This window comes from Cydia pomonella, chromosome 11 (genome assembly GCF_033807575.1).
Source record: "Cydia pomonella isolate Wapato2018A chromosome 11, ilCydPomo1, whole genome shotgun sequence".
NCBI lineage: Eukaryota > Metazoa > Arthropoda > Insecta > Lepidoptera > Tortricidae > Cydia > Cydia pomonella.
Genome location: NC_084713.1, coordinates 23,188,448 through 23,213,295, shown reverse-complemented (window position 1 = coordinate 23,213,295; position 24,848 = coordinate 23,188,448). Strand labels below are relative to the sequence as shown.

Here is a 24,848-nt window from a genome sequence, read left to right as displayed (position 1 = left end):
AGCTCCAGTTTCGCTTATTGTGACGGAAGAGTAACTACGGAACCCTACACTGAGCGTGGCCCGACATGCTCTTGGCCGGTTATTTAATATATCAGCGACCAGTATCCATGCTATTATAAAATGAGTTAGCATAGTTTGAGTTTCAAAAAAGTTTTGATACTAAATATAAACAGAGTGCGAAATCAGCTTGCCATGAAGTTTTGTCTTGGCTCGGTCTGTCGATCTAATTTGTGTTTAACTGCTTGATTTTGTTGTCAGGTGAAGATGAACATCTCTCGGCTGCGACGCAACACCACGGACAGCATTTGGGGAATGACCAAAAACGCCACCTACTTCAACGAGTCCAACTGGACCGCCGATGTCGTGGACATGCTTAAGGTATTACTATAATCCTACCGAATACCCACTAAATATCGTAAATGAAATTTAGTTATTTGTTTTACAAGTTTTGATAATATTGATACCCGTGGAATCTTAAGCTTTGCGAGGGTTTCAAGACTCGTGCTCCAGTTAAATACATTTTGCCACCGAGTGAAACAAAAAAAATTTCACCACACCAACGCAACGAAAATACTAACTGTACCTACCTAAAATGTCAAACAAAATAAAACCAAATCCATTCAAAACGAATGTTATTAAATATTTCTCATTTAAAAGTCACTTCTACCAGCCAACATAAGGAAACAACTTAAAATTAGCATTTGATTACTTTACAACACATGTGGATAAATTGCAACTTTCTCATCACTTTTTAAACAATCAAGAGAACCTTTACGAGCTGGTGTGGTGAAGAATAATAATAAAAATCGGGCAAGCGCGAGTCGGACTCGCGCACGAAGGGTTCCGTACCATTATTTATAAAAACGGCAAAAAAAGTATGTTTGTTGTATGAGACCCCTTAAATATTTATTTTATTGTTTTTAGTATTTGTTGTTATAGCGGCAACAGAAATACATCATCTGTAAAAATTTCAACTGTCTAGCTATCACGGTTCATGACATACAGCCTGGTGACAGACGGACGGACGGACAGCGAAGTCTCAGTAATAGGGTCCCGTTTGACCCTTTGGGTACGGAACCCTAAAAAGGGGCCGACGGCAGTATAATGACTTCTGCGCCGGCAACAATGAATCTTCTGGATTAATGAAGGCTTCCTCGGCAGGACTTCGAAAACGCGCTCCTGCTGGAGATGAAGGTTCGGGGCTGGGATGGGAGTGAGAGCACCGCCCACATCCAGTGGACCTTCACGGGCGCGCTGTTCTATTCCATCATCGTCATCACCACTATCGGTCAGTAATCTACTAGAAATCTAATTACATTACCCGAGCGACTCCTTTTCGAGATCTTCAAATTTTTCGACACGAGCGAAAGCGGTGGCCATCTTTCCGTGCGTCCTTTCGTGGCCGCGAATCGCGGGGCGTAGTTTGGAGATCAACTGGATCTACTCCACATTGTATTATAGTTTCTATTTTATACAGAGAAACACCAAGGGGTGAAGACCTTGAGTTGCCTTAGGTAAGCAGGTTGACGCGCTTACGAAAATGTATAGGTAGTTCTACGATTATTTTTCCATCCTAAATTTTAATACCTGAAGAAGCATTGGTGGCCTAGCGGTAAGAGCATGCGACTTGCAATCCGGAGGTCGCAGGATCAAACCCCGGCTCGTACCAATGAGTTTTTTGGAACTTATGTACGAAATATCATTTGATATTTACCAGTCTCGGCAGTCTCTTTTCGGTGAAGGAAGACATCGTGAGGAAACCGGACTAATCCCAACAAGGCCTAGTTTTACCCTCTGGGTTGGAAAGTCAGATGGCAGTCGCTTTCGTAAAAACTAGTGCCTACGTCAAATCTTGGGATTAGTTGTCAAGCGGACCCCCGGCTCCTATGATCCGTGGCAATATGCCGGGACAACGCTAGGAAGAAGACCTAAATTTTAATACCTAATTGACTTAATTTCAGGTACGTATTTAAGTAGGTCGTTTCATTAAATATAAATGAAAAAGAAATATGAATAATGTGTCGTACTCAAAATTAATGAACACTCACTGTCAAATTAGCATCAAACACCGACGTAAAGATAGTTAAACATGTTTGTGAATAAAATATTTTTTTGGTTGACGCCGACCGGGCTGGCGCCGTGCCAGCAACGCCATCTATCAAAACTTTATCCTCAAACAAACTCGTTTTATTTCTGAAAGCATTCGACAGATTTACGACACGTCTACACAGGAATATTACGACCAAGAATATTAACAGTCGCCGTCAGATATATCGGAGCAGCCAAGGTGCTCACAAAGATCCACATGTACCTACCGCATGTACGGTCACGTCTGAAAATATCGATACGGATAAAGTGCCAAAAATATATATACACTACCCCATATAAAGTCATGTATACATATTTCTGGCACTTCGATCGTTTCGATGTTTTTTCAGACGCGACTGTAAGACTTAAATGTCTTGATAACAGAGGGTTTGTTCAGATATTTGTGACCGGCTTGGCCGCTTCGTTCATTACATATAATGGCGACTGTATATCAAGTGGATTTTTCTTAAATGGTGAAATGAAGACCTTCAATAATGTCATGTAGATGTGTGCCACATCTCTCTGCCGGTTGATTCTTTTGAAACTTTAGCTGAAACAATGTAGATAAGTATTAAATTCCTTTGAATGCAGCTGTTAAGCTACATTTTAGAGAATCAGGCATTGTGAAGACATAACGAGTATGACGTCAAAGGTCAATATTTTGCGCCTCATCAAAAATTATTAGACAGGACATTCGGCTTGAGTTAAAAGTTGATTACATACTCGTACGTACGACAGAATAAAAAACAACGTGAATTTCAAATCTGTTTATTCATCATATACCCACTTCTGTTTCTTTCTCTGTCGATTAACCTTCCTTTTCGGACACCCTGCAAGAATGAATTCCTTAATTTAAATCTCCAACTAAGCCTTTAACAAGCGTATGGCAAGCGTCCGTCGTCACTAGCGTTATGGCTCGTTAGCTACACCTAATATTAATTATACAACACTCGCGCACATGAATTAGTGTTATTAGTCACTTAACTTATCACAGACACTAATAGAAGCCGTACCCACCGTAGCCGCGGCCTCCACGAGGACCTATGACGCCAGTAGGCCCTCCGGGGCCGACGAGCAGCCGCTGCCCGGGGCCTATAATACCTGTAGGGCCCCCAGGACCTATGAGAATCCCGGGCCCCGACTGCCAACGCCCCCGCCTGCCACCCGGTCCTATGATGCCCGTAGGGCCGCCCGGACCTACTAAAACTTGCGCGCTTTCGGAACCATGAGACGCACCTTGCTTGTGATTCGGCCCGATGCCGCCTGTAGGTCCGCCCGGACCGACGAGTACTTGAGGAACGCCTATGTGGCCCGTGGGGCCTTCCGGGCCGACCAGTACACCGGGGTGCTGATTAAAACCTGGGGCGGTGAAATCTCTGTCATCTCGATGTCCTGGGCCAACCACGCCTGTGGGTCCATCGGGGCCGACTAGAACTCCAGGGTAACGTTTATTCCCAGCTAAAACACTGTTCTCGTGGTCGTTGGGACCGATGACACCGGTCGGTCCACCCGGACCGACTAAAACTCCAGGATTGTGCTGGTTGGGGCCAAGAGTAATCCTATTGTCGCCATAATTTGGACCAATCACACCGGAAGGTCCATCAGGCCCAACTAAAACGCCAGGATTTTGGTTCTGGTGGTATCTATTATCGCGATTTGGGCCAATAACACCTGTAGGGCCCTCAGGTCCAACTAAAACTCCAGGGTTGCGTAGATTATTTCTATCTTGATATCTTCCACCGCGATTAGGACCTATAATGCCGGTGGGTCCTTCGGGCCCGACTAAGACTTGTTTATTCGATCCGGGTCCTATGTGCCCAGTAGGGCCAGATGGTCCGACTAGGACTCTATTTTCGCGGCGCCCCGGTCCTATAATTCCGGTGGGTCCTCCAGGCCCGAACAGTAGGCCGCGGTATTCTCCGCCGTTCTGATACCCGTTGATGGCTGGCTTCAGGGCTCCCATGATGTCCTCGTCAGGACCCCCGAAGGGGCCTGGTCTGCTCTCGTGACTCGGCAGCAGCATGGGACGTTCATCTTCCAACTCACTAAAAATCCCTGAAAAGAGTATTTGTACAATTAGAATTGGAACATATGCTTCGGGTGATTTGGTAGAATAGAATAGAATAGAATTATATTTATTCAGACAACACATCAATTATTACAAAGAAGATAATACATTAACAACAACAATAATTAAAAAAAAAGAAACAGTGGAAGTTGAATAGTACAGAACAGATAAGGATGTTAGGCTGAAATGGTCTCCACTCAGCATTGCAGTTGGCACGACTAAGCGTTGTCAACGGCGCTGGTTTTCTGTGGAGCCAGTGAGGTGAGCGGAACGGTAGCTTGAATTATATAAGTAATCAGTCGTGTCAGTTTATTTTTTATAATAGTTATTTATTTGTTGCGTTTTAGCCCGATGCCTAGTTACTAATTTAGTTTAGTATTTTGTACACTTATTGTAAACCTCTGTATGTATTTATTATGTGCATAGAGATTATATAATATAATTTACAGCATTTAACAAATTAAATAACTATTATAAAATGTATAAGATATGAATTATTTGTTATGACTTATTGAATGCACTAACCTGAGTCGGTGTTATGTGGATTTCTATTCGGCCTTTTGTAGCAGCAGAGGTTTTGCCCGGAAGGACACGCTTTCTGAAAGAGGACATAGACCGACGTTTAAGAGGTTGATAGCTGTTAACGTTACTTAGCCTGCAACCCTTACATGGAAAGTATTTATAGATATAATTATGCACGCACGAAATAAACACTATATTATGTAAGGAATGGAGAAAAGCCTTTGACCAGGAATGGTATTTTCAAAAATACATTTTGATAGGAATTTGAAATCTACCGCAAAATATACTATCTTTGATACGACAGTGCCTATTCCGTCAGTCAGTTTAAGAATTCTTTCTTTACCTACTAAAGAACTTGACTCCCCGAATCATGTCACAGGAGTGACTAAAACAACCTAATATGTGAATGTAACGCTCTAGCCAGAGAAAGAATGAAGGACTTTGGAGCAGGCTATCTGGAACCAAAGGAATTCAAAATGCTACACATGAGCTGCATCATCCGGCACATGGAGATGGTCGAAAAAGCTCTTGTAGTTGACGGATCTTTCCTAAGAAGGCAACTGAACAAAAGATCCCTTTGGGCAAGGGCCCCCGCAAAACATAAGATAAGATAAAGACTAAAAACCACCTAAAAACAAATGAGTCTAGCCGTAAAATAAGTCAAATGTTGGTATGACTCACAATAGGTTAAATTCGGTAGAAAAATACCTCAGAGTTGCCGCGCGAGTGGCAGGAGGCCGTCAAGGAAGTGACGCACTTGCAGTACTGCAGCGAGTCCAGAGTGCCGTCCGAGTACTGATGGGGCCTGCAAGCAACACATTTATTAAGTAATTTAAATTTTGATTTAGGCTACTACAAGGCCCATATTACACATATACCTAAACACAATTTAAAAGGGATGGGTCCGTAGAATCGTTTGCTCTTGAATTGAATTCCGCAGTGAGTGTCCCTGAGAGTTAAGATCAAGTTAGACTTATTTGACATAATATATCTTGAATTCTTGATGGAATATCTATTTTGGAAAAAAACGGTCTTCACTTTCTACCTGTAGTAGTAGAGTTTATATTTATTCGTGTTATTCACTGGATAGGCAAGTGTGACTCTGTGAGCTTTTATCAGTTCCAGATTGATAAGGCGCTGTCCGTGTGCCGCCACCCACTGGATTATAGTTACTTTCGGAGAATCACCAAGTAATACCCACCCACCTGATATAGTATAGAGACCGGATCTAGCGCCGGACGGTCGTAAACGCCTGGCAGCCCTACCGGAGTACTAAGTACCTACTTGATCAGCTTTATCAGCTCCAAGTCATTGGCTGTAAGTCGTTGCGAGTGAGGTTCGTATAGGACGGCATAGCGACCGGTCGTGGCTTAGGAAGCCGAACGGTTGAAGAATCCTGTCTCGTGGACTCACCTGATGAACTTCATCACGTCATGTGCTGTGGTTGCGTGTGAGGCTTGGATTGGACGACATAGCGTCCGAGCCCGGCCCTAGCCGTCGGACGGTTGTAGAAGCCTGGTCTTGTAGACTCACCTGATGAGCTTCATCATCTCTAGGTCATGGGCTGTAAGTCGTTGTGAGTGCGGCTCGTATTGGACGGCGTAGCGACCGGACGCGGCCCCGGCTGCCGGACGATTGTAGAAGCCATCGGTCTCCACTGGGGGTTTGATCTCGTCCGCTTGTACTTTATTCGGCCGCCTGGAATCAGTCAGTAAAAACTTACGTCAACTTCCTTCCTTCCTTCCTTTTGTTTTCTCTTTGTTTGTTTTGCAAGTGGTTCTAAGCAGGAGGGAAAATTAGTCACTATTGGTCCTCCTCAACAAGGAAAAAATAACGAAGAGGTTTATTTCCATAGGATAGCTTATAAATGGGGCTGCATCAAATCGATTGGACGTCCACCAAAGTCAACTATCGATGATGATCCTACTAAGTAGATATATAAATCTAGGGGATAAACCTTAGCAACAGGAGCCAAATAACGCTACAAACTACCTGCACTTATTCAAACCAGTTTCTATAATTAGATGTAATATGTTACCATGCGCAGATATGGCCTTAGACATTATTTATGCAAGGTATTAGAAACCACCCAAATCAGACAAATTTAATACTAGTAATTATAATAATTACAACGTTTCATTACAATCGGTATCGCAACGCGGCCAATATAAGTCAAATCCGTCATCCGGCTTGAGATCAAGACACGCAAAAAACAACTCAGTAGTCAGTAGTACTTTCGTAAACAAAGTGTAACATAAGTGTAACATAGGTAAGTACTTAGCAACACTCTTAACATCGTAAGACAAGATACACTACGTTTCAATCTAATTGGAACCTTTCGAAAACCAAATAAAGTAGCATTTGTTTTGTTTCATTGCTTCTCAAACACGAAATTAATCCCAATTGACTATACAACGAAGTTCAAATTAAAAATAGGATTTTTTTCATAATAGGCCTTAAAAGAGGTTAAATGACATGATTACACTGATGTGAACCTTATGTCATTGAAATAAGCTTTACTATCAGTTAGCTGTGTGAATTATGGTGTGACCCACAACCGGGGGCGAAATTGCGTTCACCATTTTTTGCGGGTTGCGGAAGCGCGTGTAACAGTTTTTGCTCTATATTCGGTGGCTACGAGTGTAGTAATACTTTGGTCATGGATCAATGAAAGCGAAAGGTCTAATGTTATTTGGGAATTCCCTGAGTGCAGTGCAACGCCGCCAAATGTTGAAACCGAAGGAAGACAATGCAACGCTTGCAATGTTGCTTTGTTGGTTGGATAGAGTTCTTAGATTGTTCATATCGATAAAAGAACCCGCAAAACTGATTGCCTTCGTCGTATAAAGAATATTAGCACAGAATGTGTTGAACAATATGTTTATAACATAATGCTACTAATATATCATGCTCAAATGGACACAATAAAACCAAGATAGGACTGAAAATTAAGACTGAGACTAAGAGGAGATTTGAGATTGGACTGATTATTAATTAAGTACATATTTTACGACCGGTATGTATTTTTAAGGTTTCGAGCATTTGTGTGTAGTACATTGCACATTTTCGTTGTTTTTAATTTTTTTGTTATTTTACTTTGTTACATATTGCAATTTAATGGATGACTGTCATAGGCCTTCTCTTATGTAAGCATTCATGTTTAGTTATATTAACGGCTGTTGTTATCCTGAATAGCAATAAAATAAAATTATAGACCACCGTAAATTGTTTTGCAATCACTTTGCAATGATGCATGCATACATACATGATGATACATTGCATTGCATGATGCAAGTAAAATCTTCTGTTTTTCAAACTACTTAATTACTTATACATATATCTGGACTAGTCGTCATCGCAAACAAAACTATTGTTATTTTCACATGATATGAGTAAACTATAACTTTTTGTTAGTTTTTTCAATAGCCAAAGACCTTATCCGTCAATTTATTAACAAAGAACCAAGTAAACCCGAGACAGAACCGTTTTCCGCTTTTATCATGTCGTCACTCACTGTCACTGCAATAAGTAATGAGATTGATACATGAAACGTCGATGACTAATTTATAAACTACAAGAACAAATCTAGGGAACGAAATGCTTTTAACCTTTCTGTAGGTAACTGAACCAAAACTAAGTGTTGGACGACTATTAGGCTAGACCCCCAGCCAAGTGTCGATAATTTATAGAAAACGCCTATAAGAACTTTATGTAAGGAAACGATCAATGAAACTTGGGGAACAAATACGAATTATTTATTATTATTATTTTTGTGTTTTTGTGTGTGACGCTGACGAGGTAGTCTACTCGTGTAAACTGAAGACGCCGGTTCGATTCCGGCCTGCGCCACTGCTGCACCGGAGGGATTGCTCACTTATTCTTTACTATTTGACACGAAATTAAGTTTATAATAGTTACATGACTTTTATTCGCATTTGTCATTGCGATTCATTTTCTCCGTTTGATTGTCGCTTATCGGTCTCATCGCCAATAAGCAATTGTAAGTCCTCTTGACTACAACCCCTGCTAATTCGACGGTGTATGTTGGTAACTAGCGTAATAACTTGTTACTAAGAAAATCATAATCAATTATTTAAAACCGAATTTCAATCTGAAGTAAAGCACGCTGACGCAAGCCGGTCCGTCCCCATTGTAGTGTCGGATACAACGAACACGATAATTATCGGATCGGACAATACCATGTCGGATGTTGGCCAAGGAAGATTGTCTTCTCGCGTGCGAGATCTGACGTCAATTCGAGTAATTATGAGTACTATTTAAATCTCTGAGTCCCTGTTTCAACGGCTAAGCGTTCGTAGAACAGAATTCTCAAATCTCAGCTGCCTTATTTGAGAAAATGGAGTACATATTAATTAAATCTCATAGAAAACAGTCCAATCAGCTTAAACGGCTGCTTCCTATTATTCCTAATAGCCTAGTAGTCGGTAGTGATTCTGTCTGCAAAGCAGCAGGTCTCGGGTTCAAATCCTGGTAAGGGCATTTATTTGTATGTTTTATCACAGATATACATAATAAGCACAAAAGTTAAATGACTCTGAAAACGACTGTTGCCACAGCCAGGCTCACTGGTTAGAAGACTGATTAAAAATTAGAAATTGCTGTTTTTTCCGAAGTAACTAGTTACTTGCGATGAAGCAATGTGATAAATACCGAGTTCCGAATGAATTATGAAAACATTGTCTTGGGAAAAACGCATTTTGCATACAATTAAATGCACGAAGATGTGGTTAATTATGTGAGGTCAAGGCGCAGTTCGATTCGAAGAAGATACATGTTTCCGGCGGATTGCAATTATCTTCTTCAAATATAAACTGCCGAAAATAAGTAGAAAACGGAGATTGACTTCTCGTGGTCCTCTAAGCGCACGTCAGTGTTTATGCCCTGGAGCTGGCGCTCTTGTTAGTACAACATCCAGCACTGCATTCGCTCCGTGCATGACTGTGGCGCCGCCCTAGTAGGTGTGGGACATATTGATTATTTGACAGTTGGCAGCTGCCAAATAGTATGAGGATATTCTTCCAAGAAAGTTTATAATGTCACCACCTCGTGCGTTGGCGTTGCTTGTATTTTTCCCACCACTAACTTCGCATATAGCCAATACATAGTTGTAATACCGACCTCTCGTCGTCAACGAAGCGCACTTTGGTGTCGATGCGTACGGAAGCTGCGCGTGCGTTGTCGGGCCAGTGCCAGTTGTCGGCGCGGACGTCGCCGAGCAGCAGCAAAAGACATGCTGCTCCTGCAACATAAACAGAACTTTAGACGTTTTGTAGGTCTGTCTGTCTAGCTTTCACCATGAGTGTCTTTTCGACAATAAGACCATTTTCCCTTCTACCAAAAAAGGAAGTCTGAAAAAATCGTCTTTTCGTGAAATCTATGATCGTAGAAAAACTGTTGTTAACAACACTTTTTTCCGCTTGCGAGCCACAAAAGTCAATGGCTACTATGTAGTAGAATAGTGGACTTCTAGTCGCATTGGTTGGTCTTTAGACTAATTAAGTGTAATCGAAAAATCTGTAGGTGTACACTGCGCTGGGAATTTCGAATATGAATGTCAATAACGCCTAACATCTATGTTCACTATCTAAAATGAAACTGGTATATTTAACTTTTTTTTATAATATTATGCTTACATACTCTGCTTAGCAAAAAAGAAACATTAAAAAGCATATTTAAAAGCAGCATTAAAAAGAACCTGGAATTGGTGGAGGTATATACGGAGACAACACAAAATTTAACCGTACATTAAGGCGTAAACGTTCAAGGAGGGCTGACCTCAAATGATATGGGACATATACAGCCAGGAAAAAGAAGAAAATGAAGAATACTCTGCTCAGCACCCTAAGGACTGAGGCTGTACCTAGACGGCCCTGAACAGTCAATACCACATCACTTATTAATATCATCATCCCTAACAGGATGTCATCTCTAAAACTAAGGTTGAATAATGATGGGTTAAACCATAACCAAGGGGCAACACGCATCAGTGACCACACCGTTCCATCAGTAGCAATTACGAAGCCTTGGTGACATGGGCGTGAGTCACTGAAGGTGAAGACTGACGCACTCCCGCACTTTATAGAATACTACTTGGAGATAATTGTGTATTAATCCATTGTCTACGATCACGTAACTTTTAAAGGAGGGGTGAAAAGTTGAATATTAAGGTGCATCCACGCCGCAGTAACATTTTGTGGCGACACACTGTGCAACACGGTAACATTAGGTAACTTTTATGGCTACCGATAGTTAACTAATGTAGCAGTTACACTTTGAAACTTTGTTATACCGGTATTATGTGCATTAATTATTATTCGACACAATGTATATTGTTAAAAAATAAAATAAAATAAATAAATATGCCACACTTGCCCGTGTAAATAAATAAATACTTGTGCCAAACTCTATGTATATCCAAAATTATAGAACATTCGTATTACAAATTTCCACAATTCTGATACATGTAAAATTAGATTTTCGAGGGTAGGAACAACACTTGTTTGTTGGCAATGTCAGCATTAATGTCAAATTTCTTATGGAAATATGACGTATGTAATGACACTACCACACTTTGTTCTGTTCAGTAGGTGCAAAGTTAGCTCGGACGGTGTTTTAGATTAGACTACGATAACACGGGAAATTGATAAACATTCCTAATTTTTATTACCATTCGCAGTGTGTCATCCATTGTCAAGAATCTAGGCTATGGGTCAAACCTGAGATGGGTCTGTTTTGTAAACATTGCTTAAGTATTCGTCGCTTGCACTTGTAGCAATAAAGGTTAGGAACTCATAGTCTGTCATCCCACGGTGGCACATAGCAATATTAGCAATTCTGTACATGGCAGAGGATTAGGGCATACTCCCGGGTTTTCCCGAGATACATTCTGAGAAATCTCGAAATTACGGTTTTTTTTTTTAAACAAGGGTTAAATCAATTCTAAACATAAATTAATAATCTTTCTATAATATTTATAAGTACATTTTTAAATATATAGTCCGGAGCCAAACGAGCAGACCAATCACCGATTACTGCCCCCCGTGGACACGCGCAACACCAGAGGGGTTATAAGTGCGTTACCGGTATTAAGATGGGAGTACGTTCTTGTCTTGAAGGTTTGAAGGTCGTATCGGTCCGGTAACACCGCAGGCGACAGTTCATTCCACAGTTTAGCTGTGCGAGGCAGAAAGTTTCTGGAGAAACGCACAGTTGGGGACTGCCAACCATCTAAGTGGTGAAGATGGAAATGTTGTCGCGTAGGGCGATGGCGAAAAGAAGCAGCAGGGATTAATCTGAACATTTCCTCGGACCACTCCCCGTTATACATGCGATTGAAAATGCCGAGCGAGGCCACATCTCTACGCAGTGCCAAGGAATCAAGTCGATCCGAAATACGCTTGCAGTCGACAATTAGAGACGCTTTTCGTTGGATGCGGTCCAGAGTGTGAAGCTGGTACTTGGGTGCCCATACCCATAGATGAGAACAGTATTCCATGTGTGGGCAAACCTGCGCCTTGCCCTGCCGATCTTTTAATGAAAGCCTTTGTTTTATCCTTTTGTGTAAAATACTGTGTCTTTTTCTTTAAGAAATAAATAAATCTAATCTAATCTAATCTTATAACGCTGTAATTAAAATTTATATTGGATTGGTTTATTAAGCGGCGATAATTTGGTGCTTCCATCGGCCAAATGGAATCCAATCATTTTAAATAGATGCAAGAGTCATCAGATATGGTCAGTTTTAAAACTGATTCTATCTATCTACATATCTAATTTGTGACGATCGTTGAGATTACCAAAGCACATGTTCTTATAAAACCAAGTATAAGGATTTTATTGCAACAGAGACACATGAGCTCATTATGAAACGTCTAGAGCTGAGAGAGTACAGAGCGCGAACCGCCGAGGATCAGGAGAGGTGTGCCAAATTGAGTCTGGAGGTACGGAGTACAGAGAAGATGCCGACACCGACAGGGTTATACTGCACGTGTTAAGAGATGCTCTGCTGCTCGTGCTCTGCAGTTCAGTGCAACACTATAATTATCTATCTGGGTGCATAAGTGAACCAGGATGGAAGTTGCTCACCAGAAATAAAGAGATGCATTTGGGATAGCAAAGTAAAATATAGAAGAAGATGGGTTATTGTGCTACAAAGACGGTTGGTGTGGACCCTGGTATACCCCATGCCCCATAATCTTCCTTTATGGTACAGACACGTGGACCATTCTGGCTTGAGAGAGGTAAGGATTGACGCATTGGGATTTGGCTAACCAGTCCCGGAAATTTTGAAACGTTTCCCGATAACGTTTTTGCATTTCCTATTAGTTAGGACTATGCCACCTTCATTTCTGTTTACTGGCAAGATAGAATACTTCCAGGTACTTTCGGGTGCAGATCTTTAATATTTTATAGGTATCATTCATTACAGTTACAAAGGATTACAGTCATTATCTCTACATAGAAATAGATAACCCTACAATATTACAAATGCAAAAGTCCTAACTCTGTCTGTTACCTCTTTACGCTTATACTGCTGAACCGATTTAGATGTAAATATATGTTGGTATGAAGATAACCTGAGGCCCGGGCGGGACATAGGATAGTTTTTTTATCAATCATCATAGTCATTCAACACAGCCGCAGCTACGGGCAAAAGCTACTTTATTAATTATATTTTATTTAATATAACTTTATCTGCGAAGAAATTCAAAGGTGTATGTGAAGTCCCCAATCCGCATTGGGCTAGCGTGGGACTATAGCCCGAGCCCTCTCGCATGAGAGGAGGCCTGTGCCCAGCAGTGGGACGTATATAGGCTGAATTATTATTATTAATAATAATAATAAATAATAAATATTATAGGACATTATTACACAAATTGACTAAGTCCCACAGTAAGCTCAATAAGGCTTGTGTTGAGGGTACTTAGACAGCGATATATATAATATATAAATATCTATAAATACTTAAATACATAGAAAACACCCATGACTCAGGAACAAATATCCATGCTCATCACACAAATACATGCCCTTACCAGGATTTGAACCCGGGACCATTGCTTCGTAGGCAGGGTCACTACCCACTAGGCCAAACCGGTCGTCAATTATTATATTATAAAAGCTTTATTGCTGACACCACAGACCTTAATAAGTAATTCGCTTATGACAATAAGTAGGTACGTGTTGTGTGACCGTGGCCTCAAAAACCTTGCAAAATCTTCATTACCTAAACCAAATTGAGTTAGGCTAATCAAATTATTATGAATGGAATGACATCAACAAATGTTAGGCCACAAATTCCCAAATTAGAGCTGTCGTATAATTTTAACTAGCGTTGTTATTACTCTACCACTGTAATTTTACTCTATTGCACACTCTTGTGATACTCGATTGTTTACGTTACATTGCGGGCTACGATGCGCTGAATTCGGTTACGCTTGGTAGTACGGAAGCAATGTATGTTGCGCATATGTGATTGTCGTGAATATGTGTGTCGTGGTAGCGGCGTGGGCGGGCGGGGTTGCGCAAGGGCCTGTGTTTGTTCAAGGATCGTCTGTGGCAACGAAACCTTTTGTGGACTGGCTTGACAACTTAAAGGTTGAGATTACGAACGTTTTGGTGTAGTGTACAGAATTATACCTTTGACCTAACCGCAACGTAAGCTAAAGATTTGTAGAATTTTAGTCAGAGAATTCTTAGAAAATCTAAGTTACTTTGCAACTTGCTGGGATATGTGTCTAAGGTTTACCATCCCTATATTTATCTAAATTTGAGTTTAACCTACCCTTTAATACTAGATGATCGGCTTTTATTTAAATTTATAAGGGCTTTATCACAAGTCCATCTCTTCTTTACCGCTTTGCATGTTATGACATCCAAATTATTCATATTCATTTGTTATCTCATCTCAATCTTAGTCGGCGCATGATACCCTGCTTAGGCATTCGATATAGGACAATATGTTACTTAATAATACAATAAAACCGCAGGGCGGCAATATTGGAATTTCAAGCGTTCGATATCTTCAACGAAGGGGGTGGGGTTAGGGTCGGCAACGCGCATGTAACTCCTCTGGAGTTGCAGGTGTACATAGGCTACGGAGACTGCTTACCATCAGGCAGGCCGTATGCTTGTTTGCCACCGAAGTAGTATAAAAAAAAAAAAAAATTGAAAATCTGTGGAATACGGCGAAATGCTACTTTTGAAATACGAACATAAAAAATTAGGAATCTAGTGGTATTGACTCGTTTTCAAATATAATAAGTAGAGTTAAATGCCTATAGTAGTAGAGTAGCTCTAATTCTTACAGTCAGGCCTGAGATTCATAAGTTTCATAACAACTTCATAATTAAAATCATAAGTCAAAATATAGGTTTGACGACCGGTTTGGCCTAGTGGGTAGTGACCCTGCCTACGACGCTGATGGTTCCGGGTTCAAATCCTGGTAAGGGCATGTATTTGTGTGATGAGCATGGATATTTGTTCCGAAGTCATGGGTGTTTTCTATGTATCTAAGTATTTATATATTATATATATCGTTGTCTAAGTACCCTCAACACAAGCCTTATTGAGCTTACTGTGGGTAATAATGTCCTATAATATTTATTTTATTTATTTATATTTATTTTATTTTTATAGGTGCCAACCACGAAATCAAATTATTTATCTCTCTGGGTTTGAAATCTCAAATATTGCAAGTTTGGTAGTTTTCAATGTTCATGCTAGGCCCTAATAGGGTCCGCATCGCCGCGTTGGCTTAGGCTAAGTGAATAGCCAAGGGAACGCAATTGCGAGTAGGTTACGAACGTTACGAATAGGAAAATTTAAAACTAGCTCGGATTAGTCGTGTCATAACATTCGTCGGAAAGTCAAAACAATTTGATAAAGTTTTTAAACACAAAGGATACGCGAGGTAATCTGGTAATCCACCGAGTTTATAGTTGGGTATGTTTTTTTTGTTGATTAGGGGCTGAGCTAAATGTTAAATTAACTTACTTGATTTATTTTTATTTTTAGGGAGAGAGATATCAAGTACATTTAAAATTAAATTGCAACAGTATGATTATTAAAGAATAGGCATCGCCATTGAACGAGGGAACGTAACCAGCCTTATGGGCACTCTTCCGGGGGACAGACCTGGGGGACTTTTCATAGGAGGGGTTTTTTTAATATTCTTAATTACTTTTCTTATTTTATTAGATTTAATTTACTTCATATAATAATTAAAAAAAAAAATCATAGAATAATTAAGATAAATTATTAAATAATTTTCATTGTACAATAATGGTTGAATACACAGATGAAAATAATAACTATCAAAACGAAAGAAAAAAGTTTTACCGCCAAAAATACATACCTTGTACTTATAAAACACAAACCGTTCTAAAAAGTAATTAAGATCACTTTCAAGCTTTTTCTAAAATTATAAAGTAAATTAAAACATTTTTAATGTAATCTGAGTCGTAAATAAATTTACCTATGTTCCATTATTTTATATACAATTAAAATAAAATATACAAACCAATTAACATTGTTTCAGGAGCACTCAGCACTGGTTACATTAAATGATCAATAAAGCTATACTTAAGTCGCGTGCGCGCGCGTCGCGCTCTTATGTAACTATAGCTGCGCGCGCGCAGGTTTCAGCGGCTACAATCACAACATCCACTAGCGATAATGTTTGGGTAATATCTCAAAACAGAGCGGTCAGAGGGCATATATTATTTGAAATGAATGGTAGCACAATCGGAATAGGATCAACCTCGAAATCTCTGGGACAGTCCTGAAATTTGGTATGTCGATAATTAGGAATTTTATTCATGTGCCGCTTAGTAAGTACCATCAATCAATCAATCAAAATATGCTTTAACTATTCAAGGAGGCCTAGCAACAAGCTCTTTTGAATGGTCGTTTACATTACGAATGGTGATTTTAAAATAAAAAAAAATATGTTTAAAAAAAACATTTATTTCGGACGACACAATCCATATTTTTTTTGTTACAAATATACTTAAATTACTATCTTCTTCTTTAAGTGCCTTCTATGCCTATGCCAGATAGGAGTAACTACAGACCCATTTCGTTGGCAACAGTCATGGCAAAAATACTTGATAGTGTGCTTAACTCCCAGTTAAATAGCCATGTGAAACTGCATGATAACCAACTAGGTTTCCGACCACAGTTATCTACTGAGTCTGCGATCCTATGTCTTAAGCACACTGTCAGGTATTATGCCAAAAGTAAAACCCCGGTGGTGGCCTGTTTCCTTGACCTGTCTAAGGCTTTTGACCTGGTTTCCTATGATATACTGTGGAAGAAGCTGGAGAATACCAGTGTACCGCAGGAAACCATTAGAATATTTAAGTATTGGTATGGAAACCAGGTCAACTGCGTTAGATGGGCAGACGTGCTATCTGATGAGTACAGGTTGGAGTGCGGGGTGAGACAGGGGGGGTTGACTTCACCTACGCTCTTCAACCTGTATGTTAATGGACTAATCGAGGCGCTCAGTAGAACCCATGTCGGCTGTCATGTGGATGGAGTTTGTGTCAACAACATAAGCTATGCGGACGACATGGTGCTGCTGAGCGCGTCGGTGTGTGGGCTGCGTAAACTGTTGCGAATTTGCGAAACGTATGTCTCAAATCATGGTCTTAAATATAACGCAACCAAGAGTCAGCTCATGGTGTTTGAGTGCGGTCGCAAGAAGACAATGGATATTCCTGCTATTTGCCTCAATGGTACCCCCATAGATAGAGTGGACCATTTTAAGTACCTAGGCCATCTTCTCGCGACCGACCTCAAGGACGACCTGGATATGGAGAGGGAACGAAGGGCCCTGTCGGTCCGGGCGAATATGATCGCCCGCAGATTTGCAAGGTGCTCAAAAGAGGTTAAAGTCACACTATTTAGGGCATTTTGCACTTCCCTCTACACTTGCAATTTGTGGGCACAGTATACGCAACGGGCATACGGGGCCCTTAGGGTCCAGTACAACAATGCGTTCCGGGTGCTGATGGGGCTGCCCCGTTTCTGTAGCGCATCAGGGATGTTCGTGACGGCGCGCGTGGACTGTTTTTATACTACCATGCGTTCACGCGCAGCATCCCTGGTGCGCCGGGTGCGTGGCAGTCCCAACAGCATCCTACGAATGATAGCGGATAGGGTCGACTGTCCCTACTTGTCGCACTGTGAGGGATTGCATTCCCCCATCAGTGTTGTTTTATTTTAAATTAGTGTTTGTTGTACCTACTAACCCCTTAGTTTGTAAGTTCTACTAATGAAAATATGTGTCCATGTGTTACATGTAATAAAAATATTCATTCATTCATTCATTCATTCATTCTATCTGAAGTCATGCGAATTAGTTTCTCTGTACTGCCCACGCCCAACCAGTCTCTTATGCTCCTTGTCCATGATATTCTCCTTCTCCCACGTCCTCGTTTCCCTTCAATCTTCCGTTCAATAATTAGTTTTAATAAGGCATATTTTGAGTTTCTATATATATGTCCGAAATATGTAGCTTTCCTTTCTTTAATAGTTGTTACGACTTCCACCTTTTTCTTCATTAATAACATGACTCTTTCGTTACTAATTTTGTCGGTCCATTTTATCTTAAGCATTCTACGATAGATCCACATTTCAAAAGCCTGTAATTTATTGATCAAATGTTTCCTTAGCGTCCAGCTTTCGGAGCCATACATGAGGATTGGAAGAATATAGCATTTCACCATTCGCCACCTTAAGTTTAAATTAATCTTATTGGTCAACAGTTTCTTCATATTTTGAAAGGCACTCTTGGCAATACCTATTCTAGTACTATGTTACTATGTGTGTATAAATTACTATGTTAGTACCTAAACTAAGATGTTGGGAGGTCCAGTGTCTAATTAATACACTGTCCCATCGACGGCCAGGAGACTGTGGCGGCTGTCGCGCACCCTTCGGAGCGTCGCGGCGCAGCGCTTCCGCTTGGCTTTAATCTGGCTATAATAGACACTAATCGGTTTAAAAAAAATATTTTTAAAATGTGTCATATCCGCATTCTATGATCGGATATAGTCATGTCATACATTGTACCCTTAACATTTCTTCATCAACCCGCGGATATGGAAATAGTAATAATATCATGATAACCACTATTATATTCAAAATATTTGTAAGGACCCATAATTGTATAGAAATAGTAAAGTATGTGCGTAACTGATGAATAAGTTCAATATTTCCTAAATATAAAACTTTTCGATATCGCTTCTTTTCGGTCTCCTGCAAACCGATGTAAGTGCTGTAGGTATGGCACAAACGTATTCTTACCCAACGTCACATTTATTGTGACAAGCTGACAAGGTACAGTCGAGTTCATAATTATGTACACTATTTTTCACCTTATTGCAATGGATTAAGGCGAAGAAATTGTATACATATTTATGAACTCGACTGCACGAAGTGGCACAGAGATCAAATTCCTTGACTGAGCTTAGCACTGAGCGAATGTTATAGAAGAGAAGTAATTGTCTCGCGCGACTTGTTTAGGTAGATATGCTAGCGCCGGTGGTATTCAAAGACAACATGTGGCAATAGAACCTTATACTACTGCAAGAATTACAATGTAGAAGGTAAAGCGGTAATAATTGCAAGGTATCGAAACAATTGTACCGGCACTTTCGGCCTTCCGAAAACAATTGGTTCCCAGCGTCGGCCTTCAGTCCTCTGATAACATCAGTTTGCACCACTATCTGGACTTTCCCACCACTCACTCGTGTGAGAGGTGGGAAAGTCCAGGTAGTGGTGTAAACTGATGCTTACTGAAAAATACATGCGTATGAGACTATTGGTAATTAAGTTGGTAACTACAAAGGTACTAATATTTTATACGCATGTATTTTTTACCGTAAGTATACAGTAATCGTTGTTTACATGCAAGTATTCCGTAAATAAACAGAGCTATAAAAAAAAACTGACATCAAAATGACTCTCTAATAGCTTTCTCATAAGGGCCATCCGATATCAGATTTAAACTTCGCATAATTTCAGACATATCGGATCGATAATTTTTGTTTGTGTGCGTAATATTTGCTGTATAGTGTGCCGGCTGAAGAGGGACGGCGCGCCCCGGTACACCCCGCGGCCCGACATAATGGCTCCTCACACGATGGCCCAGCGTAGGCCAGCCCAAGGTACGCATTTATGCGTTAGAAGGAGCAAGTGATATTCCCATCTCTCGTCTCGTCTTAGACTGGCCTACGCTGGGCCATCGTGTAGAGGATCCCCTACGAATGTAGGTACATTGTACAATATTGTTAAATATCGGATCGGAATGTGGAAACGACAACGGCATTCGGAGATCGCCCACGTAGGACACTTCCATAGGTATCAAAGGATTGAATTCACCCGCGCCGCGCCGCGCCGCTTCGCGTTCGCGAGTTATTCGCTCAGGTAAGATACTGCCTTACACAAATTTGTGCTGATTTTAAGATATGAGAATAAAACCTCTGTAGGTATGAACATTATCTCAGGTAGAATAACAAATACCACTTTTTGTATCAATTAAGTACAAATGATATTAATAGCGAACAGGTAATGTCGGTCATCATGTTAGATCGTCAATAATTTGGGGCTCGGTCAGGGACGTAAGAATTATATTATTATAGAAGTGACATTGACATAGGTAAATATAATTTTGGAATCACTATCAATTTGCAAGTTGAATTTGACCCACTTGCCGGTTTCCGATGAAGCTGAAAATTGGCATACATATGTAAGTCGGGTGACAATGCAATATTATGGTACCATCAAGTCGATCTGATGATGGAGGCAGGAGGTAGCCATAGGAACTCTGTGATAAACTGATAAAACAACGCAACCTAATTGTGTTTGGGGTTTTTAGAATTGTCTCGATGAGTATTAGTTGCCTGTAGAAAAAAAATACAGTCAGCGATAAAAGCTTGTACCAAAAATGTTTTTTTGGCCAAAAACTTATTAAGGCTATTTCTGTAGGGTGATTTTGTTAACAGTAGCTGAAACGCCGTCGCAGCCGTAAAGCACAACTTTTGAGCTATTTTCACGATAATTATTAATACGCAATCAAGAAATCTTTAGTCTTGCCGTCATGTACATATTATCTTATTTTGACTACCATTTCGTATGTATCTATCTTAGTTGCTTAAAGTTAGCTGGAAGAAATCCCTTAAAGTTCTATACAAGGGCCTTTGTACACATTTACTGTATTCTTTCTTTGTTATGTCCTTTTTTTGTGCAATAAAGTGTTTACTACTACTACTACTACTACTACTAAAACCGGCCAAGTGCGAATCGGACTCGCCCACCGAGGGTTCCTTACTTTTCAGTATTCGTTATTATAGCGGCAACGGAAACACGAGTACTACCGCCGCTGGATTAATTTATGGATCTATCAGTGTCAAAGGTGAGGTTTTTGGTTAAAGAAATGTCACTTTTAACACTGACAGACCAGATTCATAACTAACTTACTTACTGCTGTGGCGCAGCGACCCGAAGTGGATCTTGGCCTCCGACACCAAAGACCGCCATGCTTCTCTGTCCAAAGCCGTTTCTATCCAATCGACGGCGCCGAGTTAGCTATGGTCTTTTTGCACTTCATCTTTCCAGCGGTACCTAGGGCGTCCAGACGGTCTTCGGCCATTTGGAACTCCGTAATTTGGAGTACGCCCTCCAGACTGCACGATCCTCACCCATCCGGACTACGTGCCCGAGCCATCGGAGTCTGGCGGCTTTCGTTTCTCCAATGATGTTCGGCTCGGACAACAGATCTTCCATCTCCTGGTTCCTGCGGAGTCCCCAGGTCCGAAAAATCCTAGGACGCACACGTGGAGAGATTCATAACTAATCCAGATCTAATTCATAACCTCATATTTACCTAAGCCTTTTCTGTCGTTTCTGCCCCCTACTATAGTCTCAGTAAAGCAACAGCCAGACAGCACGAAGGAGTCGGCCTCGGCGGCGTCCGGCGGAAGCTTCGATTGCCTAAAAAATACGGTCCATTTAATATGTTAATTATTGATCGCGGATAATATTTGTGCTCGAAATGACCGAAATGCCATCGCGCGGGTTTCCCCATCGAGATATGCGTTACCTTGGTAAAGGCGGCCGTGATCATTGAAACGAAACAAAAATGGGAATATCGCTAACACAGATCAATCAGATCATGGACAGACAGACACTTAAGACAAAGTCACTTAAAGGTATATAGTGCACAGCATTGACATATATCTAGGGACGGGCCTTACGGGAGATAAGAACGGGGCTAGTACAGCGGTGTCACGCACACGAATTCGATCATATCGGCCAGTCTAACGTCACAACGCGATTGTTTGATGAGTTCACATCACGCGCGCGATTGTTCGCAACTAGTTGCATTATTGGCTCGAATTCGTGAGCGACACCGCTGAACTAGCACCATTCTTAGTGCCCGTCAGGCCCGTCCTTCGATATATGTCAATGGTATACAGTTAAGGAATTTGATTTCTGTGCCTCTTCATCATTATCAGAAAATGGTTGTTGAAGGCCCCTATTTGTTTTGAGAGGCTATCCAACGACAAACCACCCCAAAGGTCGGAACGAAATAAAAATCATCCCCACTTTACGTGTAGGGGATGTACCTACCATTAAAAAATCTCTACTTTTTTTTACCACTTTGTTAACACATGTCAAATCAACTTACAGCTTTCTAGCACTTAAGGACATGGAGCAAAGCAAAGCCTCGGACGGACAGACAGACGGACATAACGAAAGTATAAGGGTTCCTAGTTATCTACGGAACCCTAAAAATACGACCTAGACTCTAAAGCGCAGTAGATCCCTTGATTTAATTCTTAGCTAAACCCAAGAAAATTAATCACGAACTTGGGAAAACCGATGACGGAACCTTTAACAAGCACTGAACTTCTCTAAATAAGTCTGAGCATGGGCTGAATTAAGTAGATAAGTAATGTGTTTGAAGCACGATATCACAATTAAACTGCTGGAATAAAAACTATCGTTATTCGGATAAATTACGGGCAATCACCGAGCCAGACAACACTTACACAACACAATGGTATCACCTTGAAATGAAACACTTTAAAAATATACCTACTCGTAATATACATCGTTAATTATATTGGTATCGACATAAGGACTAGATTCTGGTTCACCCTATTGGGACCGTGCGAAGTGCATGGTGGGGGTAAGTAAAGCGATCCCAGCGCATAAGGTGGTAAAAATTTGAACTAACTGCGGATAGCGTCTTTAACATTTCGTACAATTATATGGCTCGAAATGAAACTTTGATTTACGATTACTCCTGAAATATTCATTTAAATTGTATGGTGTAAGGGACCATTGTAATCTGTATGAAGTGCTTAATATAAGTAACGTATTTATTTTGATAATTGTTAATAATGTATCCATATAAATAGCTTTGCAAATGCCACATATTACGTGATCTTTTTCTACAAGTTACGAATATGTATAGTAAGTTATCCTTAAAAGATAGACATTTGACATCGCGGACTTTTTTGTAGACCTATGAATGAGAAACAACCCCACCATACATTGTGTTTGTTATAGCTCAAACGGATTAGGCAGCGTTTTCGATTAAAGCTCCTAGCCAGCGTGATTTTTTCCGACAACATCGTTATATTTCAAACAATTTACACAAAACCTTAACAAGTTATATATTTAAGCCTTCCTCAAGAATCACTCTATTGACAGATGAAAGTCGTATGAAAATCCGTTCAGTAGTTTTTAGTTTTGGAGTAGTTTTATAAGATGTAGTGAATTGACGTTTTCCCCTAGACTTGCGGACACTAGGTTGCGTGACAGTCGTGCACGCTCCCAATAGAGTGCTCATTCCATACATCAGTTTTGGTACCAAAATGATTATTATATTCGCAGTCGACATCTAGCATCGAGTAGCGGAACTCTCAGTACTGCTACTCGACAATAGATATCACGGCAAACAAAAAGTCTAATGCTCAACGATTTTCCGCTAATATTATAACCAGAGTAAGTGTAGGAGTTGAAAATAGGTCCGGTTACTCTGGTTATAATATTAGCGGAAAATCGTTGAGCAGTAGACTTTTTGTTTGGTACCAAAACTGATGTATGGAGTGAGCACTCTATTTCTTCTTATTTCTCTATGCTTGAAATAACTTGTTAAAAAAATAAATTAAAAAACATGCATCGGCCGGGAATCGAACCCGGGCCGCCCGCGTGGCAGGCGAGCATTCTACCACTGAACCACCGATGCTTATGCATAATGTACCGAAATTACCGATCGGTTGACGTAACTGTACTTGATACTGTTATCGGATGACGTCATTCCGCGCATGCGCGGCTCGCACGTGGATGCGCCCCTACTGTGCGATAATGGAACCAAGTAGGTAGTAGTTAGTATGCCGTTAACATAAGGTTTTCTAATGAAGCTATACTAAGTATTGGTAAAAAAAACACGTAGACCACGAACGCTGTAAGGATTAAACGAAATACATATTCACAAAGCTTTGTTTACTTAGTTGAATAGGTAAACAAACTGGTATTTTACGGCGGTATTGATATACGGGATAAAAAAGGGTAACAGGTAAAAATACGGGATGCGAAAACATTTACTCCCATAGAAAATGTTAATGTCAGAGCAGCCAAAATGTACGAAATACCCAAATTTTATTTCGTGATTTTGGGGTTGGTCCCATAGTAAAAGTTACGGGTTTGAGTAAATTGTTTTGGTTAATAAACATATTGTATATGTATTCTGCGTATTCTGCAGCGGTATCGATATACGGGACAAAAACGGGACGGGATTTTTTTTTTCAATTTTCAATTTATATAGGTATGACAATCCTATATATAGGCAATTAAATACGGTGACAGTCCCGTATGTACGGGGCGTATGACAACCCTATGTATAGGCAATTAAATACGGTGACAGTCCCGTATATACGGGGCGTATGACAACCCTACGTATAGGCAATTAAATACGGTGACAGTCCCGTATATACGGGGCGTATGACAACCCTATGTATAGGCAATTAAATACGGTGACAGTCCCGTATATACGGGGCGTATGACAACCCTATGTATAGGCAATTAAATACGGTGACAGTCCCGTATATACGGGGCGTATGACAACCCT

At 40.5% G+C, this 24,848-nt stretch overlaps 2 protein-coding genes and 1 non-coding gene across 5 annotated transcripts in view; 1 reads left to right on the top strand and 2 right to left on the bottom strand.

Annotated features, from left to right (window-relative positions):
- The window catches only part of LOC133522494 (uncharacterized), a 39,935-nt gene that overhangs the window by 6,055 nt on the left and 9,032 nt on the right, over positions 1–24,848 (top strand). For both annotated transcript variants that reach the window (XM_061857847.1, XM_061857846.1), the window contains exons 3-4: positions 259–378; positions 1,162–1,288. In XM_061857847.1, coding sequence (XP_061713831.1) covers positions 259–378; positions 1,162–1,288 — 247 coding nt within the window. The remainder of the gene's footprint in view (positions 1–258; positions 379–1,161; positions 1,289–24,848) is intronic.
- On the bottom strand, positions 2,841–16,571 carry LOC133523084 (collagen alpha-2(I) chain-like). Of its 2 annotated transcripts, XM_061858590.1 has the most exons (7): positions 16,221–16,379; positions 9,818–9,938; positions 6,212–6,376; positions 5,387–5,483; positions 4,682–4,754; positions 3,325–4,143; positions 2,841–2,918 (listed from the first exon to the last, which is right to left on the bottom strand). In XM_061858590.1, exons 1-7 carry the CDS (start codon positions 16,228–16,230, stop codon positions 2,857–2,859), a joined length of 1,347 nt encoding a protein of 448 aa, XP_061714574.1. In that variant the 5' UTR covers positions 16,231–16,379; the 3' UTR covers positions 2,841–2,856. The 2 variants fall into 2 exon arrangements, with proteins under 2 accessions (XP_061714574.1, XP_061714573.1); XM_061858589.1 differs by having other exon boundaries at positions 2,841–4,143; positions 16,221–16,571.
- Trnag-gcc (transfer RNA glycine (anticodon GCC)) lies at positions 23,896–23,966 on the bottom strand. Its single transcript has one exon. It is a non-coding gene; the product is annotated as a tRNA-Gly (tRNA).